This window comes from Oncorhynchus mykiss, chromosome 8, assembly GCF_013265735.2.
Source record: "Oncorhynchus mykiss isolate Arlee chromosome 8, USDA_OmykA_1.1, whole genome shotgun sequence".
Classification (NCBI taxonomy): domain Eukaryota; kingdom Metazoa; phylum Chordata; class Actinopteri; order Salmoniformes; family Salmonidae; genus Oncorhynchus; species Oncorhynchus mykiss.
The window spans coordinates 60,275,288-60,299,073 of NC_048572.1; the positions used below are offsets into that span (position 1 = coordinate 60,275,288).

Consider the following 23,786-nt stretch of genomic DNA (forward strand, 5'->3'; position numbering starts at 1 on the left):
TGAGGGAATAAAATGGTACATTTTATTTCACAAGCTGTTGTTCCTTATACATCTCTCTCACAACACCGCTGTCAGCAAAAACTGTTTAATGTTGAGTTTTATGTACTTACAATATCATTAGCTAGGTAAAAAAAAAAAATGTTTTTTACTAAAGCTATTGCACAGTTGATTTCTGTTGCTAAATTTGTCATGTAATGAGGGATACGTCCCAAATGGCACATTACTTCTTTCGTAGTGCAATATTTCTGACCAGGCCCCATAGGGCTCATGTCAAAAGTAGTGCACTGTAAAGGGAATAGGGTGCCCTTTGGAACACAAAAGAGCAGGACCACAGGACCATATTTACATTATGAGGGAGAAAACCATGAGACTGAAATGTAAATAATCAAATAATAACAAAACTATTAAAGTTGATGATAAACATGGTCAATTAGCTAAACATGGTGGCTCAGAATGTGTGATTAAGGAGTTCAGGTAGCCGGAGTGCCAGTCTGTGCCATCATGCAAACTCATTGTAACAAATGCCAAACGAGCAGTGGAGTTGGCAAGAACACAAACAGATCTGGGATGTTGCTTTAGTTCAGGTGCAATCAAATCCAGCTCTGTAGATAGACTGTCTGCAAATAAGAAAATACTGGAAAACCATTCTAAAATGACACATTCACAGGCCAGTGAGTCCACACGTTTGATATTTTTGCCATTCAAACAAATGTTTCACTTCAAATCAGGGATGATGACAATCCTGGACGGCTACGGTCCAAGAGGCACCTCTTATTTTACCAACCCATTTAACAGCCTACTATAATCACTGAATAAATGCATCTAGTACTACATCATGCATAGGACTGCACAACAAAATATGCAGTAGCTAGCTTGAGTGCCAGTCTGTTTGTGCCATCATGCCAACTCCTTGTCACTCATTGAGGGGATTTGATTCATCTGGCCCGGGCGCCCTGGTAGACGTGTTTTGCAGTAGTTTTGGGGCCAGGTGCCGCGTTCAAAGCCCAAGGCGAAGTCGGCTCAAAACAAGTGACGTAACGAAGCACGTGGAGTGATGAGTTGGATTCTGTTTTCACGTGCAAAAGTGATTGTTTTTGATAAACAACGCTTTAAAAATCAGCTTTTCCAATGAAAACTAGTCTGAAAATTCTAACATTTTATAGAAAAGAGATGTTGACATGACCAAGTGGCACAGATTACTGTTTGATTTGAGAAGGGTGCTCCTCCCCCACCGCTTTTGCCCTTTCACGTCATGGGCCATAGATCGGTACCCCACGGCTCAGCATAATGGAATCCACCCACTGTCTTATTGTTTGGTTTGATAAAGACCAATGGAGTTGGCTCGAGCACAAACAGATCTGGGAGCAGGCTAGCCGTCGCCCTCTAAGACATCCCGGATGTAAATGATACGTGAGAATTACAACTAAATCAGTATTTGAGATTTATGCAAACCCCTATAGATTAAAGCAACAATATTTCAGTCAATGAAACCTAAGAGATCCAACTGATTTAACTGCACAGGATGAAGAACTAGTAGAAATGAAAAGAGCACCTCATAACATTAAAAAGGTTTATAAAATCTGCAGCAGTAAGACATCATTAAGCCAAATGGGCCACTTTGAATATATCAGAATATATTACATTTAATTTGCACCAGATGTGAGATTTATTGTGAAAGGAAAGTTATGCTCCGTGGGCTTCTTCTACACTTGGCTTCATGGCTTTTTTAGACTTGTCACGATAACTATTCAATATGGGATATAAGATGTTCAATGTGGCTGTTACTGTATCAATATTAATGAGCATCATTTTGTTATACATTGGCAAAACACAAAGTATATCTAAAAGTCTCTACAGAAGCCTTTACTCCTGCAAGTCTGGTCTCATGTACTGAGATACATAGATCCTTTTTTAGCATTCGTCTGCTCTTCAGCAGGAATTTAGTCAACTGTGCTGCCTGCCAAGTGACTCCTGCAGACAATTACGTCCCAAATGTTTTAGAGGCCAACATCGACTCTCTTCATCTAAAAACAAAAACAGACACAGGTACTTTGTGACATCACACTATCCCCCCCCCCCCCCAAACACATCACAACAATCTCTTCTTTTAGTTTTCTATGCAGTTTGTTGTTTTGGAAGCAGACATTAACGCCATGATCACTGACCACACAAGCATGTTACAGCCATTGCATTTGAATGCTCGTAATGAGATTCCACTTACGCAAGTACAACTAGGACTGGTCTATGTATCCCTGTAACAGGTTTTCAATACTGACTAATGGCACTGCTAAAATATTTTAAAGATACACTTTACCAATTAATATTGCTTGTAAACTCTATATCTAACGGTAAACTCTATATCTAAACAGCAATTTCAGAACGTCTTACTTTCTAAGACTCATTTATGAATATTACACACAAATGAAGTGCCTATTGAAATGGTGAAGACGATCAACCTCCACCCCCAAAACATGGATTGTTTACACAGGTTATTCCAATGGTACAACATAATGTGTCGGAGTAGGCTTCTTAACATTCTGTACAAAAGCTGAAATGAGATTTTGGCTAAAAAGTGTTACACAACAAAATAAACTGTAACAGATATTGGTTTTAAAAGGTGCATGACAGAGCCACAAGAACTCACTAGCCTCATTGTATTGTACGAAGCAGAGCTCAGTTAATCAGCAGTAGACTGTCATGGACCTGTAGACTTCTTCAAGGTGTGGCTCTGTCAAAATGACAGCTATATAGCTTGGCTTGCTGTACATCTGAGCAGGTTAGATAGGTAGAAAGCAGATGCGTGGAATTTCAGAACACAAGTCTCCATGAAATGCTGATCATCATCATCACATTCTAAGGCTACACCATCTACATGGGACAGACTTGCTCTGAACTGAAAATTAGGCACACTACATTTACCTACCCCCCCCCCCCCCCCCCCCCCATACCTCCTGCTTGACACTGTGCTCTTTATCGTCAGCAGCAAGTTGATGAATAAACGGATCAAAACAAGCCCAACAACAAAGCAGAGAGTAGTCCTTCACATTTTCTGTACATGGGCAAGATTGAAATCAACCACACACACTGTCACACATGTATGTATTATGGTATGTATATTCAGACCATGTAGACCAGACTGTGACCACATTTGGAGTGTCAAAAGAATATAGGACTTGACACAAAGAGAGAGCGGTCGGGGTGGGGGTCCTCGATCGATCTTCTCCCCTCCCTGCCTGAGGGTCAGGGTATGTGACTGATCTGACCAGGGATCAGCTCTTAAGATGGGCTCAATTAGCAGATGGGCCAAGCGGGTGGCTCAGAGCTGACTCTGGACCTGTTTTAAAATTTGCACACAAGAAAAAGACAAAAAAAACAATGAGATTTAGGTAATTTAGCAGACGCTTTTATGTACAGCGACTTAGTTACAGAGAATTAAAAGACAAAAGTACATGTGCAGTGAAGGGTAAAAAAATGACTAAAATAGGCTTCTAAAGCCCCTCCCCTTTCAGAAATGTCTAGAAAAAAATAAAGACTAGTAATGTCCAAAAATGCTAATGCAAAGTTGCGAATAACACTAGGGAGTGGATTTCCGGAAACAGGTTTAGCCTAGTCCAGGACTATAAAGCTAGTTTTATGGAGATTCTCCATTGAGTCTAGGACAGGCCTTAGTCTGTGCCCGGAAAACCGTCCCTGAAAGAGGAAACCAAAAGAAAACATAGGATAAAAGTAAATGAGGGAAAACTAACCTGTCCTGGCTGGGCTCACTTCTCCTGCAGCAGCGCGGGTATGTTGATGTTCCACCCGATGGCCTGCCGGTCGAAGCCACAGCTGAACAGGTTACAAGAAGAGTTATCCTCACACCAGGCTGAGCAGCACACCATGCGCCGGTGGCCCTGGGAATAATAACAATACATTTAATTGATGTAAACACACTTTTCACTGAAAAACCATCACAAGAAACAAAGGTCATAGACAACAAGGAACACAACTCTGTGAAGCAACAGTAACATTAGTACCTAACATGCTCTTTCCATGACAGACTGACCAGATGAAAGCTATGATCCCTTATTGACGCCACTTGTTAAATCCACTTCAAATCAGTGTAGATGAAGGGGAGGCAACTAGTTAAAGAAGGACTTTTAAGCCTTGATAAATTGAGACATGGATTGTATGTGTGTGTGTGCCATTCAAAGGGTGAATGGCCAACACAAAAGACTGAAATGCCTTTGAACAGGGTATGGTAGTAGGTGCCAGACACATCGGTTTGTGTGTGTCGAACTACAACGCTGCTGGGTTTTTCACACTCAACAGTTTCCCGTGTGTATTAAGAATGGTCCGCCACCAAAAGGACATCCAGCCGACTAGACACAGCTGTGGGAAGCATTGGAGTCAACATGGGCCAGCATCCCTGTGGAACACTTGACACCTTGTAGAGTCCATGTCCCGACGAACTGAGGCTGTTCTGAAGACAAAAAGGGGTGCAAGTCAATATTAGAAAGGTGTTCCTATTGTTTTGTACACTCAGTCTATATATAGAATGGAATGGTTTATTTCAAATTCAACATTAGAAAGCATCAATGGCAGCCGATGCTGAATTATTTGACACAATTCATATAAATACACTACGCACAAGAAAATAGTAAACAATAAAAACTCAAATACATACCCTTTGGAAAACCCATCAGGGCTAATGGTAAGACAGAAGTGGCAGTCCATATCGCACTGGTTGAGCAGCCTAGTCATGTCTGGTACTGGTTGAGCAGCCTAGTCATGTCTGGTACTGGTTGAGCAGCCTAGTCATGTCTGGTACTGGATGAGCAGCCTAGTCATGTCTGGTACTGGTTGAGCAGCCTAGTCATGTCTGGTACTGGATGAGCAGCCTAGTCATGTCTGGTACTGGTTGAGCAGCCTAGTCATGTCTGGTACTGGTTGAGCAGCCTAGTCATGTCTGGTACTGGTTGAGCAGCCTAGTCATGTCTGGTACTGGATGAGCAGCCTAGTCATGTCTGGTACTGGTTGAGCAGCCTAGTCATGTCTGGTACTGGTTGAGCAGCCTAGTCATGTCTGGTACTGGTTGAGCAGCCTAGTCATGTCTGGTACTGGTTGAGCAGCCTAGTCATGTCTGGTACTGGTTGAGCAGCCTAGTCATGTCTGGTACTGGTTGAGCAGCCTAGTCATGTCTGGTACTGGTTGAGCAGCCTAGTCATGTCTGGTACTGGTTGAGCAGCCTAGTCATGTCTGGTACTGGTTGAGCAGCCTAGTCATGTCTGGTACTGGTTGAGCAGCCTAGTCATGTCTGGTACTGGTTGAGCAGCCTAGTCATGTCTGGTACTGGTTGAGCAGCCTAGTCATGTCTGGTACTGGTTGAGCAGCCTAGTCATGTCTGGTACTGGTTGAGCAGCCTAGTCATGTCTGGTACTGGTTGAGCAGCCTAGTCATGTCTGGTACTGGTTGAGCAGCCTAGTCATGTCTGGTACTGGTTGAGCAGCCTAGTCATGTCTGGTACTGGTTGAGCAGCCTAATCATGTCTGGTACTGGTTGAGCAGCCTAGTCATGTCTGGTACTGGTTGAGCAGCCTAGTCATGTCTGGTACTGGATGAGCAGCCTAGTCATGTCTGGTACTGGTTGAGCAGCCTAGTCATGTCTGGTACTGGTTGAGCAGCCTAGTCATGTCTGGTACTGGTTGAGCAGCCTAGTCATGTCTGGTACTGGTTGAGCAGCCTAGTCATGTCTGGTACTGGTTGAGCAGCCTAGTCATGTCTGGTACTGGTTGAGCAGCCTAGTCATGTCTGGTACTGGATGAGCAGCCTAGTCATGTCTGGTACTGGATGAGCAGCCTAGTCATGTCTGGTACTGGTTGAGCAGCCTAGTCATGTCTGGTACTGGTTGAGCAGCCTAGTCATGAGAGGTAATATGGAAATAGGTTGTGATTACAGTCCAGTGTTAGCCCCACTGTTTGGTTCTGGTTACCTGTCTGTTGCTACGTGGGAGTCGAGCCAGCCGCACTCCTGACATGTCAAACAGCCGGACTTGACGATTGTCGTGAGGAAGAGCAATGATTCTTTGGTTCACTGACACACTTATCCTGTGAGCGGTTAAACATATAATCAATGAATTACATTTTCTAACACAACATTGATTCTTAACATCCCTCTTAAAATCAATATTTAATTAGTACGACACGCTTATCCTGTAAAAAGTTCAAAGTACAGTAAACAACGAGGCTTTAAATCACCCCTTTTTAATGTATCTTCTAATCCCAGCTGTTTCTTTTTCTAAATCACACACATACTCTACCTAATACGAGGTTTCCAGAATAAATTGTGTGATACAGTTCCCTCTCACCTATTGACGGCAGAGTCTGTGCGGATGGTAGCTATGGGTGACCTCATGTTCTTGAGGTCCCAGACCTTGACGGTGCGGTCGTCACTCCCAGACACCACGTTGTCCCCCACAGTGAACACAGCTGACGTCACCGTGCTGGACACATACAACATGGTGGAAAAGAGAGTTAGTCATCAACCCGCTTTTCTTGCGGTTTAGGCCAGGTTACTGTAAAGCACTTAGGTGACAACGGTTGCTGTAAAAAGAGATTTATGAACCAGCGAAACACGTTATGCTTCCTGGAAAGGACACCATCAAAGTAGCATTCTAGGGACCAAGGCCTTATTAGCAGGACTGTACATTTGCAGTCAAATAAATACCTAGATATTTCAAATCAAATCTAATTTTATTGGTCACAAACATGGTTAGCAGCTGTTAATGCGAGTGTAGCAAAATGTTTGTGCTTCTAGTTCCGACAATGCACTAGTAACCAATGAGTAATCTAACCTAACAATTCCAAAACGACTACCGTATACACACACACAAGTGTAAAGTGATAAAGAATATGTACATAAAGATATATGAATGAGTGATGGTACAGAACGGCATAGGCAAGATGCAGTAGAGGGTATCGAGTACAGTATATACATAAACATATGAGATGAGTAATGTAGGGTATGTAAACATTATATTAAGTAGCATTGTTTAAAGTGGCTAGTGATATATTTTTACATCAATTTCCATTATTGAGTTGAATCAGTGTGTTGGCAGCAGCCACTCAATGTTAGTTGTGGCTGTTTAACAGTCTGATGGCCTTGAGAGAGAAGCTGTTTTTCAGTCTCGGTCCCCGCTTTGATGCACCTGTACTGACCTCGCCTTCTGGATGACAGCGAGGTGAACAGGCAGCGGCTCGGGTGGTTGTTGTCCTTGATGATCTTTATGGCCTTCCTGTGACATCGGGTGGTGTAGGTGTCTTGGAGGGCAGGTAGTTTGCCCCCGGTGATGTGTTGTGCAGACCTCACTACCCTCTGGAGTGCCTTACGGTTGTGGGCGGAGCAGTTGCCGTACCAGGCGGTGATACAGCCCGACAGGATGCTCTCGATTGTGCATCTGTAGAAGTTTGTGAGTGCATTTGGTGACAAGCCAAATTTATTCAGCCTCTTGAGGTTGAAGAGGGGCTGCTGCGCCTTCTTCACGACGCTGTCTGTGTGGGTGGACCATTTCAGTTTTTCTGTGATGTGTACGCCGAGGAACTTAACTTTCCACCTTCTCCACTACTGTCCCATCAATATGGATAGGGGGATGCTCTCTCTGCTATTTCCTGAAGTCCACGATCATCTCCTTTGTTTTGTTGACGTGGAGTGTGAGGTTATTTTCCTGACACCACACTCCGAGGGCCCTCACCTCCTCCCTGTAGGCCGTCTCGTTGTTGTTGGTAATCAAGCCTACCACTGTAGTGTCTTCCGCAAACTTGATGATTGAGTTGGAGGCGTGCATGGCCATGCAGTCATGGGTGAACAGGGAGTACAGGAGAGAGCTCAGAACGCACCCTTGTGGGGTCCCAGTGTTGAGGATCAGCGGGGTGGAGATGTTACCTACACTCACCACCTGGGGGCGGCCCGTCAGGAAGTCCAGTACCCAGTTGCACAGGGCGGGGTCGAGACCCAGGGTCTCGAGCTTGATGACGAGTTTGGAGGGTACTATGGTGTTAAATGCTGAGCTGTAGTCGGTGAACAGCATTCTCACATAGGTATTCCTCTTATCCAGATGGGTTAGGGCAGTGTGGTTGCGATTGCGTCGTCTCTGGACCTATTTGGGCGGTAGGCAAATTGGAGTGGGTCTAGGGTGTCAGGTAGGGTGGAGGTGATATGGTCCTTGACTAGTATCTCAAAGCACTTCATGATGACGGAAGTGAGTGCTACGGGGCGGTAGTTGTTTAGCTCAGTTACCTTAGCTTTCTTGGGAACAGGGACAATGGTGGCCCTCTTGAAGCATGTGGGAACAGCAGACTGGGATAAGGATTGATTGAATATGTCCGTAAACACACCAGCCAGCTGGTCTGCGCATGCTCTGAGGACGCAGCTGGGGATGCAGTCTGGGCCTGCAGCCTAGCGAGGGTTAACACGTTTAAATATTTTACTCACGTCGGCTGCAGTGAGGAAGAGTCCGCAGGTTTTGGTAGCGGGCCATGTCAGTGGCACTGTATTGTCCTCAAAGCGAGCAAAGAAGTTATTTAGTCTGTCTGGGAGCAAGACATCCTGGTCAGCTATGGGGCTGGTTTTCTTTTTGTAATCCATGATTGACTGTAGACACTGCCACATACCTCGTGTCTAAGCCGTTGAATTGCGACTCTACTTTGTCTCTATACTGACGCTTAGCTCGTTTGATTGCCTTGCGGAGGAAATAGCTACATTGTTTTGTATTCAGTCATGTTTCTGGTCACCTTGCCCTGGTTAAAAGCAGTGGTTCACTCTTTCAGTTTCATGCGAATGCTGCCATAAATCCACAGTTTCTGTTTTGGGAATGTTTTAATCGTTGCTATGGGTACGACATCTTCAATGCACTTTCTAATGAACTCGCTCACCAAATCAGCGTATTCATCAATGTTGTTGTTTGACGCAATGCGGAACATATCCCAATCCACGTGATCGAAGCAGTCTACCACACACATGACGTCTGGGTGGGAAAATGGCGAGGCCTGAAGGTCACCAGCTCCTTCATTCTCTTGACTGACTCATGTACCACAGTATCATTTGTTCTGGATGCTATTGGCTGATTAGCTGTGCCCTCACCCGCGACTGTGGGCAGACCAAATCTAGCCCCTGTAATCTAAATGGACACATGGCTTATTAATGCTAATTGATGGATAATTAATGCCACATTATGGGTGGCGATATGCTTTCTGCATGAATTTTGTAGGGGTGCTACTGACTGTGTGTCCCTGGATAGTGGATGGAGGGGATCACTGAAATCACACAGATGGAAAGTGTGTGTGTGACTCACTCAGTGTGTCCCTGGAACACATTGACAGAGTGGATGGAGGGGTCTCTGAAGTCCCACAGGCGGAAGGTGGTGTCTCTGGACGAGGTGACCACCAGACGCTGGGTGGGGTGGGTGCAGCAGTGGGTCAGTTCCTGGTCGTGGCCTGGGGACACAGACACAGCTCAGAGGGGTAAGGCAGAGTCACTTGGAATAGGACAGAGTTCAGAACAGTTACATAACGGGCATTCATTGGCAACGTAATCCAAAACAGCCCTTATGACACATAACAACCAATGCAATGCCCACTCTACAGACACAGAAAAAACACATTAAGGTTTTTCTGTTTAGTTTTTACTGTGTGTGCGTTTTCTCCTTCATGTGTTGTTATTTCTCTACGTTGATGTTGTAACGTGGGGGGGGGGGATGGACCTACCAGTGAGTGAGTGGACGAGCTCGGAGGTCTCCACGTCGTACAGGTTGGCAGCCCGGTCCCAAGAGGCTGTGACCACCTGCTTGCCCCCCACCAGCCAGTCTGCAGCAATGACCACCCCCTGGTGGCTCCTGAGGGTAGTGGAAGAGACGCGGATGGAGGGACACTCGCTAGGGCCGTCACCGTCCCCGTCAGCCTCGTCCTTATCTGAGAAGTCTATGTCGTCATCACAGGGCGTCTGCTGTGAAAACAGAGACAGACATGCCACACGCGCGCACACACAAACACCAGCATATAGGACCTAGACATCTAGGTGCAGTGGGTTATAAGAGACATGTTTTTGAGAAGCTTACACTGATGTCGGCTACAGGCTGTGGGGTGGGCAACTGCACCGTGTACCTCCAGATATGGGCTGTCTGGTCACCAGACGCTGTAAACAGAGATGGAGGCCTCAAAAACACCTCACAACACCCCAAACCAATAGACATCTGAACATACATGGGACTCAAAACGTGTTTTTCAGACAATTGTGGCCATTCAGAAAGAGATCCTTACCTGTAAGAGCCATCTGTTCCGTGGGATGGAACTTGATAGAGTTAACTGGAAAGTGACAAACATATGGTTTTTGATGAATAGCCGCCACAATAAAACTTTGCGCCTGTCCCAAAAAGCACCCTACTACCTACCCCTATGTACTACTTTTAACCAGGGCCCCACAGTGTCATTTAGGACGCACCCTATGAATCATTTAGGACAAATACATTCCTTCATACACATTGCATGGATCAGAAAGAAGAGAACATTTCACCTGATCCTGCATGACCTAGATACTTCAGGAGGCATTTCCCAGTCTCGATGCTCCATAGCATAGCACTGTGATCTGTATGGAGAGACACGTGGTGTACACACATTCAGCTTTCAGGCCACACCCCCTTCATACATCACCGTAATCATTGTTTACGTCCAAAATGGCAGCCTATTCCATACACCTACAAAGTGCACGAAATAGAGAATATCGTGTCATTCGGGATTTAACTCATGAGTCATTCAGTTCACTCTACGTTCATACTGTAATCATTGCCAAATTACATTTGCCCCCTCTTAGCACAATAAGCACTCTGGTCTGAAAGCAATTCCTAATTACCAGACCATATGATGGCTTTATCACAACCTTAACACGCACCTGTTGACAGTTCAATTCATTGAATATCAAACCAAAGTCTACAGTGCATTTTAAAGAGCCATCAGGCTGAACATTACGGACGACCAGTTTAAAATGTGACTCACTAACACGATTGTTTGTCTTGGGCCAGGAGGAAAATAAGGCCAGTAGTCAAGACATTGGGATGCAGGGGAGTCATGCACCCCAAAAATCTGAGGGGAAATCTGAGGGGGCACAAAGTACACATGGATGGCTGGGGGAGTGGTCCAAAAGTTGGAGTTTTGCATTTTTCAAACATCTGAAAAATATTTTTCCTGCAATCTAGAGCCATAATCATTATCTTTACTTCAGTACATTTAGTAATTGCTTGCTTTTCTAAAAGTTGACAAACCTTGCCAGCAGGCATGCCAGCTAAGACAGTTAGACAAGCTACTCTAACTTGATTGACAGCCTGAAAAAGCTTGGTAGCTAGTTATGGAGGTTGAGAGATTGGGAATCTATCTAGCTGAAGACAACTTCATAACATTGCTAGGTGGCTAGTAGTATACTACAGAGAGAACAAATCAAAATAATATATCTTTTTTTAAAACAGGCCAAATCTGATGGGTATGACGCCTGTTAGGATGTTCTGTAGGTATGGTTGCAAAATTACGGTAACCTCTCAAAATGTCCAGATTTTTCAGAAGTCCTGGTGGGAGGATTCTAGATTTCCTACTTATTACCTCCCAATTCCAGGAATCCTACAACTGAGATTTCTGGAAAACCAGGACATTTGGGGAAAGATACTGGAATTTTGCAACCCTATCAGGAGGGCTTTGGAATGCACTGTAGCTTTCTAACCTGCTGATGCTGTGCCCAGCACCACGGGCTGTGTCCTGGTGACACTCAGGTCCCATATGCCATCCCTGTGGCCTACATACTCCTTGACCAGCTGGCACACGGCTCTGGACGTGGTGGCTTTAAAACTGGAGACGATCTGAAGGGCAGGCAGCAGAGACAAGAGATGGTGTTTACACACAGCTGATTAAATGAAGAGGAGGAAGCATAACAGAAGCAGGGGAGGAAGCAGGGAGGGACAGCAGCACTGGGTGGGTGGGTGGGTGGGTGGGGGTCATTAGGGCTCCAGACAGTCAGCATGATACCTCTGCAATGGCTAAGAAGCTTGGGTTGTTTTACACTGCATCCCATATGGCACCCTATTCCGTGGTAAAACAAAAAAGTAGTGCACTAAATAGGGAAAAGGGTGTCATTTGGAACACAATCATCATTATTATTTATTTTTTCACATCACCTTAGTATCATGTTGGACACAACAATTATTATGCTGCATTAATCAAAACTGATTTTAAATGCAAAGCTGTGAAAGAAAGAGGGGATAAAGAATATATGAACCTATATAAGGTTAAGTAAAACAAAATAACTTTAAATAATAATAGTCAAATGATTATCATCAGTCAGTATCCATGTTTACATCTAAAATGGAGATAAAACAAGTTGGACTTCTGGGAGGGGCAGGTGTTTGAAACAAACCACTAAATAAGTTCCCACTGCAAAAGCAAGAGGGGACAAATAAGCAGGTCAGATATCTCACCAAAATAATTCAACAACATTCAAAAAAATAGGGTAGCAGAATTACAGTAAATCTCCAAAAATTCCCAGGTTTTCCAAAAATTCCAGTTGGAAGATTCCCAGAATCAGGAGGGAATAAGCAGGAATTCCAAAATCCTACTACCGGATTTTTGGGAAAACCAGAATATTGCAACCAAATACAAACAACATAAAATCATACTTCAGAAAAATATGGAAATTAAAGTGGAAAAAAAAAATCAACACTATGTATAAACTTATAGTAAACACATAGGCCTAGTTAAAGCATAATATCATGGAAGACTAAAATACTATCCACAACTTTGATGAGTTGCAGTTTATTTTCAGTGATTGCTGAGCCATGGGTTGGTTGGTTGTAAGCACAGAGCAGGCCTGCCGCAGCAGCCTATCCACACATAACAGCAGCAGCTCTGGATCTCTCTGGGCAGCACATATAAAACATCTGCAGATACAGTATCTGAGGGTGTGTCTCAAATGGCACCCTATATAATGCACTTCTTTTGACCAGAACCATCTGGGACACAGCCAAAGGCTGTGGTGTGAGATGCATGCAACGGACAATAAAATAATTACTATCAAATCATTTCAGAAAAAATTCAGGAATGACATAGATAGAATTGAATGGGTTTCTAAATGTTACCAGGTCTGATTTAATACAGTGTCCTATGAAAGACAAAGAGCCACATTAAGTTTAAAGTGTGCATAGACTGTGGTATAAGATAAATGAAGCGCTATCAACAGGAAGTAGTGAATGATGGCCACACAAGAGATAGCACTGCCGTTTATACTCTTAAAGGGCAGTTAAGAGTTACTGAATTAGTTTAAATAGAACACTGACGTTAGGGTTGCAAAGGGTCGGAAGTGATGCGGAAATTTTCCATGGAAAGTTAAGCCCTGGAATTTGGGGAATTTTGCTTAAATTCATTAAAAATAAATGCTTATAACTAACAGTGGACCTTTTTTGTGGGATACAAATAAGGCAATTCTAGGTCTTGTGGCATATTTTGGTTAAACTATCCCCAATTCAATGGAATTGCAACCCTCTGCATGCTCAGTGCATTCTTCCATCACATGTACAGCTGATTCTCAAGATCTTGCACACTAATGAGATGCTATTGAGCCCACACTACTAGTGTCTGAGCCAAGGTGGGGCGAAAATATTTTATATATGTTGATGATTGTCTTGATCGAGCTGTGTATGCAACTGGTTCACCTCTGGTGCTCACAGGCAATGAGTATTGGAAGAGATTTCTGAATGCTCTCGCCCAGCATACACCCCTCCAACCAGACATGCTTTATCTACTCATTTGCTGGATGCAGAGTTCAAGTGAAGGTCAAATCATAGAGAAAGCAGACTATATTGCAATCATCGCTGATGAGTGGTCGAATGTTTGCGGGCAAGGAATGATTAACTACATCATCTCCACCCCTCAACCAGTATTCTACAAGAGCACAGAAGACACAAGGGACAACAGACACACTGGTCTCTACAATGCAGATGAGCTGAAGGCAGTCAATGACCTTGGACCACAGAAGGTATTTGCACAGGTGACAGACAACACTGCGAACATGAAGGCTGCTTGGTATAAAGTGGAGGAGTCCTAGCCTCACATCACACCCATTGGCTGTGCTGCTCATGCATTGAATCTACTCCTCAAGGACATCATGGCACTGAAAACAATGGATACACTCTACAAGAGACATAAGGAAATGGTTACGTATGTGAAGGGTCATCAAGTTAGAGCAGCAATCTACCTCACCAAGCAAAGTGAGAAGAATAAGAGCACCACATTGAAGCTGCCCAGCAGCACCCGTTGGGGTGGTATTGTCATCATGTTTGACAGTCGCCTGGAGGGGAAGGAGTCTCTCCAAGAAATGGCCATATCACAGTCTGCCAATATGGACAGCCCCATCAAAAGGATCCTCCTGCATTATGTATTTTGGGATAGAGTGGTAAGCAGCCTGAAACCAATAGCAATTGCCATTGCACGGATTGAGGGAGACAATGCCATCCAGTCTGATGTTCAGACTCTGCTTGCAGATGTAAGAGAAGCAATCTGTACTGCCCTGCCCACTTCACTGTTGTGCCAAGCAGAGGAAACTGCAGTTGTGAAATACATCAAAAAGCATGAAGACTTCTGCCTGAAGCCCATACACGCCACAGCGTACATGTTGGACCCAAAGTATGCTGGCAAGAGCATCCTGTCTAGTGTCATCACAACCATGTCTCGCCGCCTTGTCCTGGATGAGGGCAAGGTTCTTGGGAGTCTGTACACTTCCAAGCAAGGGCTTTGGGATGGAGATGCAATATGGAAGTTGTGCCAACATATCTCATCAGCCACCTGGTGGAAGGGACTTTGTGGATCTGAGGCTCTTTCCCCCGTTGCCTCCATCATCCTCCAAATCCCACCAACATCAGCCGCCTCAGAGCGCAACTGGTCCTTGTTTGGGAACACACACCAAAGCACGCAACAGGCTGACCAATAAAAGGGTTGAAAAGTTGGTGGCCATCCAGGCAAATTCCCTGGCTTTTTGAGCCTGACAACGAGCCATCCTCAACAAGGTTGGAAAGTGACAGTGAAGATGAGGCCTCAGAGTCTGATGTTCAAGACGTGGACATTGAGGAGGTCCAGGGAGAAGACATGGAAGCCTGAGAGGAAGACAACTAAAGCTTTAGTTTCTAGACTATCATTTTACGTTTTTGGGAGATGCGATGGATCATTCAATATTCCCTTTCTTTTGTTTTTCAGTGAAATTATCCCATGTGAATAGTCAACTCATTTAATTAAAGTTATATTTGTAACTAAATTGTTTTCTTTATTTATATTGGAAGGGTTTAATAATTTGCAATTATGTCTACTTACGATAAGGTAAAAGGTTTACGTTTGTCTCCATATGATATAGTAAATATATTCAATACAAAAAACATCTACATTGAAATGGTATTAATATTAATTGGCATATATTTCCATTAATTCCCACGGAAAGTTTCCACCTCTGAATATTCCCCAAAATGTGCAACCCTAACTGGCGTAAGATGCTACATTTAACCAATAGGCAACAGGAAGTGTGTGAGATAACACAAAGCTGGTTAAATATCTAATGCACCCAGCAGTTTATGGGATATAGCCTATTGTGACATTGCATGGTCTGCAATGTGCATATCAAATTGTTGCTCGTTTTACATCAGTGAACATCAGCATTTCAAGAAAGGATTAGTGTTTGCTTGAAGTCTTCAAGTGCCATTTCTGAAAATTATATACACTACCTTTCAAGTTTGGGGTCACTTAGAAATGTCCTTGTTTTCCATGAAAACATACATGAAATGAGTTGCAAAATGAATAGGAAATATAGTCAAGACATTGACAAGGTTATAAATAATGATTTTTAATTTAAATAATAATTGTGTCCCTCAAACTTGGCTTTCGTCAAAGAATCCTCCAATTACAGCCTTGCAGACCTTTGGCATTCTAGTTGTCAATTTGTTGAGGTAATCGGAAGAGATTCCACCCCATGCTTCCTGAAGCACCTCCCACAAATTGTATTGGCTTGATGGGCACTTATTAAGTACCATAAGGTCAAGCTGCTCCCACAACAGCGCAATAGGGTTGAGATCCGGTGACTGTGCCGGCCACTCCATTATAGACAGAATACCAGCGGACTGCTTCTTTGCTAAATAGTTCTTGCATAGTTTGGAGCTGTGGTTTGGGTGATTGTCCTGTTGTAGGAGGAAATTGGCTCCAATTAAGTGCCGTCCACAGGGTATGGCGTTGCGAAATGGTGTGATAGACTTCCTTCTTCAAGATCCATTTTACCCTGCACAAATCTCCCACTTGACCACCACGAAAGCACCCCCAGACAATCACATTTCCTCCACCATGCTTGACAGATGGTGTCAAGCACTCCAGCATATTTTCATTTTTTCTGCGTCTCACAAATGTTCTTGTGATCGGAACACCTCAAACTTAGATTTGTCTGTCCATAACACTTTTTTCCAACTGTCCAGTTGTCTGTGTTATTTTGCCCATCTTAATCTTTTCTTTTTATTGGCCAGTCTGAGATATGGCTTTTTCTTTGCAACTCTGCCTAGAAGGCCAGCATCCCGGAGTTGCCTCTTCACTGTTGACGTTGAGACTATTGAAGCTACCGGTTGAGGACTTGAGAGGCATCTGTTTCTCAAACTAGACACTAACTTACTTGTCTGCTTGCTCAGTTGTGCACCGGGGCCTCCCACTTCTCTTTCTATTCTGATTAGAGGCAGTTTGCGCTGTTCTGTGAAGGGAGTATTACACAGCGTTGTACAAGATCTTCAGTTTCTTGACAATTTCTCGCATGGAATAGCCTTCATTTCTCAGAACAAGAATAGACTGACAAGTTTCAGAAGAAAGTTATTTGTTTCTGGCCATTTTGAGCCTGTAATTGAACCCACAAATCTCCAGATACTCAACTAGTCTAAAGAAGGCCAGTTTCAGGCCTCCCGGGTGGCGCAGTGGTCTAAGGCCACCAGAGACTCTGGGTTTGAGCCCAGGCTCTGTCGCAGCCGGCCGCGACCGGGAGGTCCATGGGGCGACGCACAATTGGCCTAGCGTCGTCCGGGTTAGGGAGGGTTTGGCCGGTAGGGATATCCTTGTCTCATCGCACACTAGCGACTCCTGTGGCGGGCCCGGCGCAGTGCACGCTGACCAGGTCGTGCTGTGTTAAGAAGCAGTGTGGCTTGGTTGGGTTGTGTTTCGGAGCTCTCGACCTTCATCTCTCCCGAGCCCGTACGGGAGTTGTAGCGATGAGACAAGATAGTAATTACTAACAATTGGATACCACGAAATTGGGGAGAAAAAAGGGGGTAAAAATAAACTTCTTTTTTTAAATGGCCAGTTTTATTGCTTCTTTAATCAGAACAGCAGTTTTCAGCTGTGCTAACATAATTGCAAAAGGGTTTTCTAATGATCAATTAGCCTTTTAAAAACCACAGGAGTGATGGTTGCAAATAATGGGCCTCTGTACGCCTATGGAGATATTCCACAAAAAATCTGCCGTTTCACGCTACAATAGTAATTTACAACATTAATGTCTACACTGTTTTTCTGATCAATTTCATGTCATTTTAAATGGACAGAAAATGTACTTTTCTTTCAAAAACAAGGACATTTCTAAGTGACCCCAAACTTTTGAACGGTTGCGTAGATCATCAAGTTAACATCGAATGGAAGTATGAAAAGAAGCATACATTGAACAGAGCAGGGAAATATCCTAACTTATTGTTAGCAATGTGTGTTAATAGGGTAGTTCTTTATGGTAAGATTGTATGACTGCAGCTAAAAAAAACAAAGGGTTGATGTTCAATGAGGAAAAACCAAGCTCATCCAAACAGACCACCACACTGTTGCCATGATAGCAGCTACTTCGAAGAGTCTACTTGCAGTAACTGTGATATGGTGTTGTTTTTTTCCCTACTAAATGACTAAAACGTAAAGATAGAAAGAGCACAACGTCATCTTTCATTGCACTGACTCCCTCTGTGAAACAAAGGAAAGCCCACAACTGCCATTTCAACTCAAACCATTGTCATTAAGCCATTGAAGCTCAAGGCATTTCACAGAGATCTCGTCAGCCTTTCGGCCTAAGTGCGTGACAGCCTGGAAATCCAATGTGCTTCCATTCTAGTGAGTGCAGAAACAAACCCCCCAAAAAGTGTGTACGGTAAATTTCTTAGAAAGCTTTTGTTAGTGAGAGATATCAATTAGTGTCTTTAATATGTCTCACTGTAAATTAGTCTATAAAACAACAAGTCATACATTTCAATCACCAAGTGTCTTGGAGACGGTGCATCAGCCCCATGGCTGGGCTGCTCATGCATAATGGCGGGGGGACACGGGGGAAATGAAGAACCTGTTACCCATGAGTCTCCACCCCACAACTCCACAATGTTCCCCACATTGAAGGTGGGAAGAGGTCCACCACCTACTTTGCCATGGAAAGAATGTGAGCGCTATGGTGAAAAATAGAAATAGATTTACCGCTGACCATACGACCACTTTCATATCTCTTTTTCAATTAACATTTAGTACAAACCCGAAGCCAACTGTATTTTAAAGAATATAGCCTTAGATACATTTCCTAAAAAATGAATTCAATTTTGGTATAAGATTGTGTTTTTTTAATAGAACAGTGGACTGTGTCCCTTCTAAGTCATCCCTTCGCTGAAATTATTATTATTATTATTATTATTATTATTATAGCAAACAACTAGGTTGTAAGTTACTCAACAATATTATTTTTTAAATGACATATCATCATACAAGTCAGATAAAGATAAGAGATTTTACCTTGCTTGTAGATGCCTTATAAGTTGTCTTCAGTTTTTGAGAAAGTTGACTTGTGCTATGACTTGCTGTGAGTTAAGAGGAGAGAGCACATTATGAGAACAGAATAAGAAGCCAGTGAAGTCTCTAATCAACATATTGTGGGTCTATGTCATTTACTCCATTTGGCATGAAGGCCCTTCACAGCAGCATTAACATGTGTTGAACAGAAATAATGCTAAACGTTCTAACATGTCAAACAGAATTCTGCTGTCTCAAACCTTTCGCTTTAAGTGCCCCCTTAGTCAAGTCTCCCCCGTCGATGGTTTGTCCTTCAGCTGTTAAACGATCGTTCAAGGTTTCAATCTCTCTACGCACTGCAAATGAATAGAAATCACATTGAGGGATAGTGACAGCAATGGGATTATCAAGCAGATATCAATCAAAACATTTTCACATATTGTTACTGCTGTACATGGGGTGAAATCATATTAAGTGACATCCACTCCAATGATGGCTGTGCACATTCACCTATAGGAATGTTATCCATCAATGTGTGTGCTGTACTTACACTCAATGTTTTCAATGTAGAGGTTTTCAAACTCCCTCTCAATCTGGCCAAAGAGGTCCAAAAGATTGCTCCTCAAAGACAATGGTAGTTTGGAATCCTGCAAATGCATAAATTGGTATATTAAGATTTTAGGGGAAAATAAGGAAGAGATAACATAATAATTCACCCTTTGGTTTATAATGAGACCAAGAACACAAACCCCAAATGGGTGGGCTTGGTCCTAGTGCAATAATAGCAAACTATTTAGCATAATATTCCTGCTAGGACACTGAAAAACAAATTATTTACTAGTGCTAAGGGGACTGTAAGCCAATAGGAAACGAGGCTACTTACAACCAAACATTTAAGGGTGAAGACAGGGAAACTAACACTGACAACTAAATATCAACTGTGTTACCACTACACAAGGACAATAAGTGTTGAGACAAAATGGTCCCTGACTCTCTGTGTTACAAACCAGATGGAAAATCTACCCAAGTCATTCCTTTTAACATAGAAATGCTTATTCTACCAGAGCACTGATGTGAGCTGAATGGCCTAGTGCCACAAGAACACAGTCTGTCCAGGGCCAAACACATACAGGCCCTTTGTACCCTTGCTTGCAGGTCCAGCTTTTTTTCTAAGGAGTTCAGTAGAGATGCTCTTTGCATTCATAGGCTAACAGTAACAAGTCATGATGCAGCTGGAGAAAGGATGAGTACCAGTACACCACAATGCACAAAGTAACAGCAAAGCAGGCTGGGGTGGTGTAGTTTACAGAGTTGGCTATCGTGCAGGGGGGAATTTGATGGAACCTGTATAGCATAGAGAGATTTGCAATACTGAAACAGATTTTCTGGATAGGAGCACAAGGCATGTTGAATCAAGCTTCCTGTGGATTTAATAGAGCTGAGACGTTTGGCAAGGGGAATGGAAAAGTATTGTGTGTGAACAAACACACTAGAAAAAACACTAGAACATTACAACTAAACTATTTAGTACGCTATTCAGAAGGTACTCTACATTCTGACACAGTGTTTCTAAATACCCAACTTACCTCAGGTTTCAAATAGTGATGCAGATTATCAGCAGACTTAGACTACTCAAAGTAGCCAGAGTGAAAACAAAAAAGTTGGATTAAGTGCTTTGCCCCATGTCCCAAATAATTTAAGAGTGTGTATTGTTGCTCTGAAGTAACAATACATGCTACCACCATAATAGCAGAGAAGACCTGAAAACATACTCTATGAAAAAGGCATACTCAAAAAGACAAGTGGAATTCTACGGTGATCCTTTCTCAGTAAACTGTTCAATTGGCATCCCCTTATTAACCAGACATAGAATTTATCTTAATCTGTTTGTAAAAAAAATAATTATCGTAGAAAACCTAGCTAACACAACGTGACGCAAGCACAGGAACTAAAATCATTGAATGAACAATAACTAAATTAACTAACTACCTGGATTACAACAACTGTCTACTAAGTATATTTATTTCATCTCATGTAGCCTAATCCATAACTACAAATACTCCCCCACCATCAACTGAACATATTATGTTCTTCTAACTGCATCCATATACTTTATCTCACATGATTGATTTAACTAAGTGATGTTGAACAAGATTAGCTTGAGTCCATTTGTGTCAAATGGACTGGGAGAGAAGCGCATGTATCGATTCTATTGGTTGAACAGCACCTCACATTCTCATGCTCTAAACTGATGGATCACAGTGTAATTGGCTTAGGTCTACTTAACTAGTGAGCCTAACAGTGCAAACCACAGTGCCATAAGTGCACTCAAGGTAAGAACCTAACAAACAACCACAGACATTTGTGGATTGCCTCATTCTATACCACTTATGCAATCATACAATTATCCTGGCTTGTGTTCAGATAGGAAAACATTTCTCTAGTTATGGTGACAACATTCAGCTGGACAAAAGCTCCACTTGTTCTCAGGCTCTCCCCAGCCCAGTCCACACCTGTCCCTCCAACATCTCCCTCTGTAAACCTGTGCGCTCCTGCTCGGTGCTGTTGGTCCGACGGATGGACAGGCTGTGGGACTTCCGCTTCTGCTTGGCCTGGCGGGAGGATGCACTGCTTCCACTTTCGACAGGCATCCCTCCTCATAGACCCCCAACTTTCCTATGTGAAACTGTAAAGGAGGAAGCAGAGTACATGGTTAGAATGATTAGCTATAATAGTCTGAAGCTATTCCTGAAAAGTCTTTACACAAGGCCCGAGCCATACTTAACTAAGAAATAGTAAGTGTCTTTCTGAGTCAGTATGGACAAATATTGTTGTATATTCTGTCGCCTCCTCCTCTCTGGTATGGCTACACCAGACCCCATGTTGGGCGGTGGTAGGTGTTCAGGTGCACAAATACCACAACACGCTGACAGACAGTATTGCTCACATTCTCCTTCACATCTGAATAGCTCCCAGGGGAACCAAGGCATTGTTATTAATTTAGGGACATATTGACAACTCTTGAGTATGTCTGACATTCATGCATGTCAGTCATCATAAAACAGACGTAATACCTGAAATGCATGTTAATATGATATGTGATGTCAGCATGACAAACTTGGTATCATTTTGCCCTTGGAAGGAGTGTGAAGGACTGATGTCTCCAAAGAAAACGTTCAACGAATGTGAAACAATACATAACTACTGTCAATACATCATTACTGCAAGCTAACCATTTCTGTTGTAGGCACCATTACTGTCAAGCCACCCTGCTTGAACCTGCCAAGCGTTAGCTAGTTGGCTAGCTAACCAAACTAACGTTAGCTAGCTAAAGACGATAGCTGTCAAACATATCTAGCTAGCTAACCAATGCGAATTACCAAAGCTGACAAAAAAAGTATTGATGTTACTTCAGTAACAGGACGAGGTATGTGAACTAACAAGCTAGCTACTTGTTTTGCACAAACTATACACACAAATAGGCAAAAAAAATAAATAAATAGGCAAGGAGGTGCCAGGTCAGCTATTACGAAGCTAACTAACGTTAGCTAAGGTAAATAGTCACTGAGTATGTGTAGCTAACAAACTAGCTAAATGTACGTAACTAGCTAGCTATCTTGCTATGAAAGAAACGTGAGCATACTTACATACAATACTAGAAATCCAGGTATTTGTTCCAAGTTGCTCTGAAATTTATTCTGCGACAGACCATTTTGCCATTTTCTAAATGAAAAGTAACGTTACTGGGATCCTTGTTGACTTCTCCCCATCAAAGATGGTGGATAAATTAAGATCACCAGGGCCATTTACCGTTGAAAACAAATGTTCAGTTCCGGTCAACTTAACTGGGTGTGTCTCCCATAGACGCCAATGCAATACTAGTTCACTGGGCCCCATTGAAACAAAACCGAAACCAAAACACAGACAAACACAAAACAGCAAGTGGGGTGTCTCGCTTCCTCTCCCGTCTCTGTCAAACAGATAGCCAGCAGCTTGACAGTCGTCTAGTTACCACAGCCACAAAGTCATAGACCATGCCTATTTCCACAATTCATATTCTTAAAATGTGATTTTAGCCTAACCCATACTGATAACCTTATGCCTAACCTTACATTAAAACGAAATAGCTATTTTTTTGTGTTCATTAATTATTACGATATTTGACTTTGTGGCTATGCTATCTAGTGGAAAGCTGACTGGTTTGACTGGCCTCAGACAGGAAGACGAAGAGAGAGGCCCAACGCAGGAAATCTGTCTCCCTCCAGCAGGTGGCGCTGTTTCGCCCAAAAAAGCAAGGAGTTTTAATGAGGAAATCATTGAGTGTCTTATTTGCTACGTGAGATTTATTTAACCAAATATAGGTTGTCTAATGCTTAAATTGTTACGAGTGTACTGATATAAGTAGGACCACGTGACATCCTGGCAAATGTAAGAAAATACATTTTATATCGGAGTTTTCTCGATGGCTATGCATATTCATGGTATGAGGCTAGTAAGCATAGCATCTCTCTCCATTGAATACAGGCAGTTGAAGTTGAACAACCCCCGAATATTCAAAAATGGATCACAATAATGAGATGTATCCACTTATTCAAAGAAAGCATAGGCTGGAGCAAGACAGCTGTGCCACTTTGTGGACAACGACTCCCACTGTTATGGCAGAGACATGTATCTTGTCAGTATATCCATAATCTTTGCTGGCCTTCTTGTTTCATCCAGGCCACCAAAAGAAATTATGCCTAATTCCGGGTGGCATTCTCCATTCTAGCAGAGGAAGAGGCAAAGCGAGAGGTTTCACTCTCGTCAAAATCTGTCCAAAAATAAGCACAGTGGGTTTCTATGGGCTTATTTTGAACCCCCATTGTGGTAGTTATATTACGCTGGCCCGTGTTAAACTGGGCAATGTCCCGGCAAAAGGGAAAAGAAGGAGCAACCTTCTCAAATGAAATGTAATCTGCGC

The 23,786-nt window shown here is 43.0% G+C and overlaps 1 protein-coding gene across 2 annotated transcripts; it reads right to left on the reverse strand.

Annotated features, from left to right (window-relative positions):
- Nucleotides 1-22,807, reverse strand: LOC110530257 (WD repeat-containing protein 37). 2 transcript variants are annotated; one of them, XM_036985837.1, is made up of 15 exons: nucleotides 22,474-22,807; nucleotides 21,340-21,512; nucleotides 19,377-19,473; nucleotides 19,087-19,182; nucleotides 18,830-18,894; nucleotides 11,739-11,874; nucleotides 10,545-10,616; nucleotides 10,292-10,336; nucleotides 10,090-10,166; nucleotides 9,740-9,974; nucleotides 9,328-9,469; nucleotides 6,346-6,480; nucleotides 5,971-6,085; nucleotides 3,747-3,893; nucleotides 1-3,334 (listed from the first exon to the last, which is right to left on the reverse strand). In XM_036985837.1, exons 2-14 carry the CDS (start codon nucleotides 21,475-21,477, stop codon nucleotides 3,762-3,764), a joined length of 1,485 nt encoding a protein of 494 aa, XP_036841732.1. In that variant the 5' UTR covers nucleotides 21,478-21,512; nucleotides 22,474-22,807; the 3' UTR covers nucleotides 1-3,334; nucleotides 3,747-3,761. The 2 variants fall into 2 exon arrangements, with proteins under 2 accessions (XP_036841732.1, XP_021468845.1); XM_021613170.2 differs by having other exon boundaries at nucleotides 9,740-9,977; nucleotides 22,474-22,806.
- Between the last annotated feature and the right edge of the window lie 979 nt (nucleotides 22,808-23,786).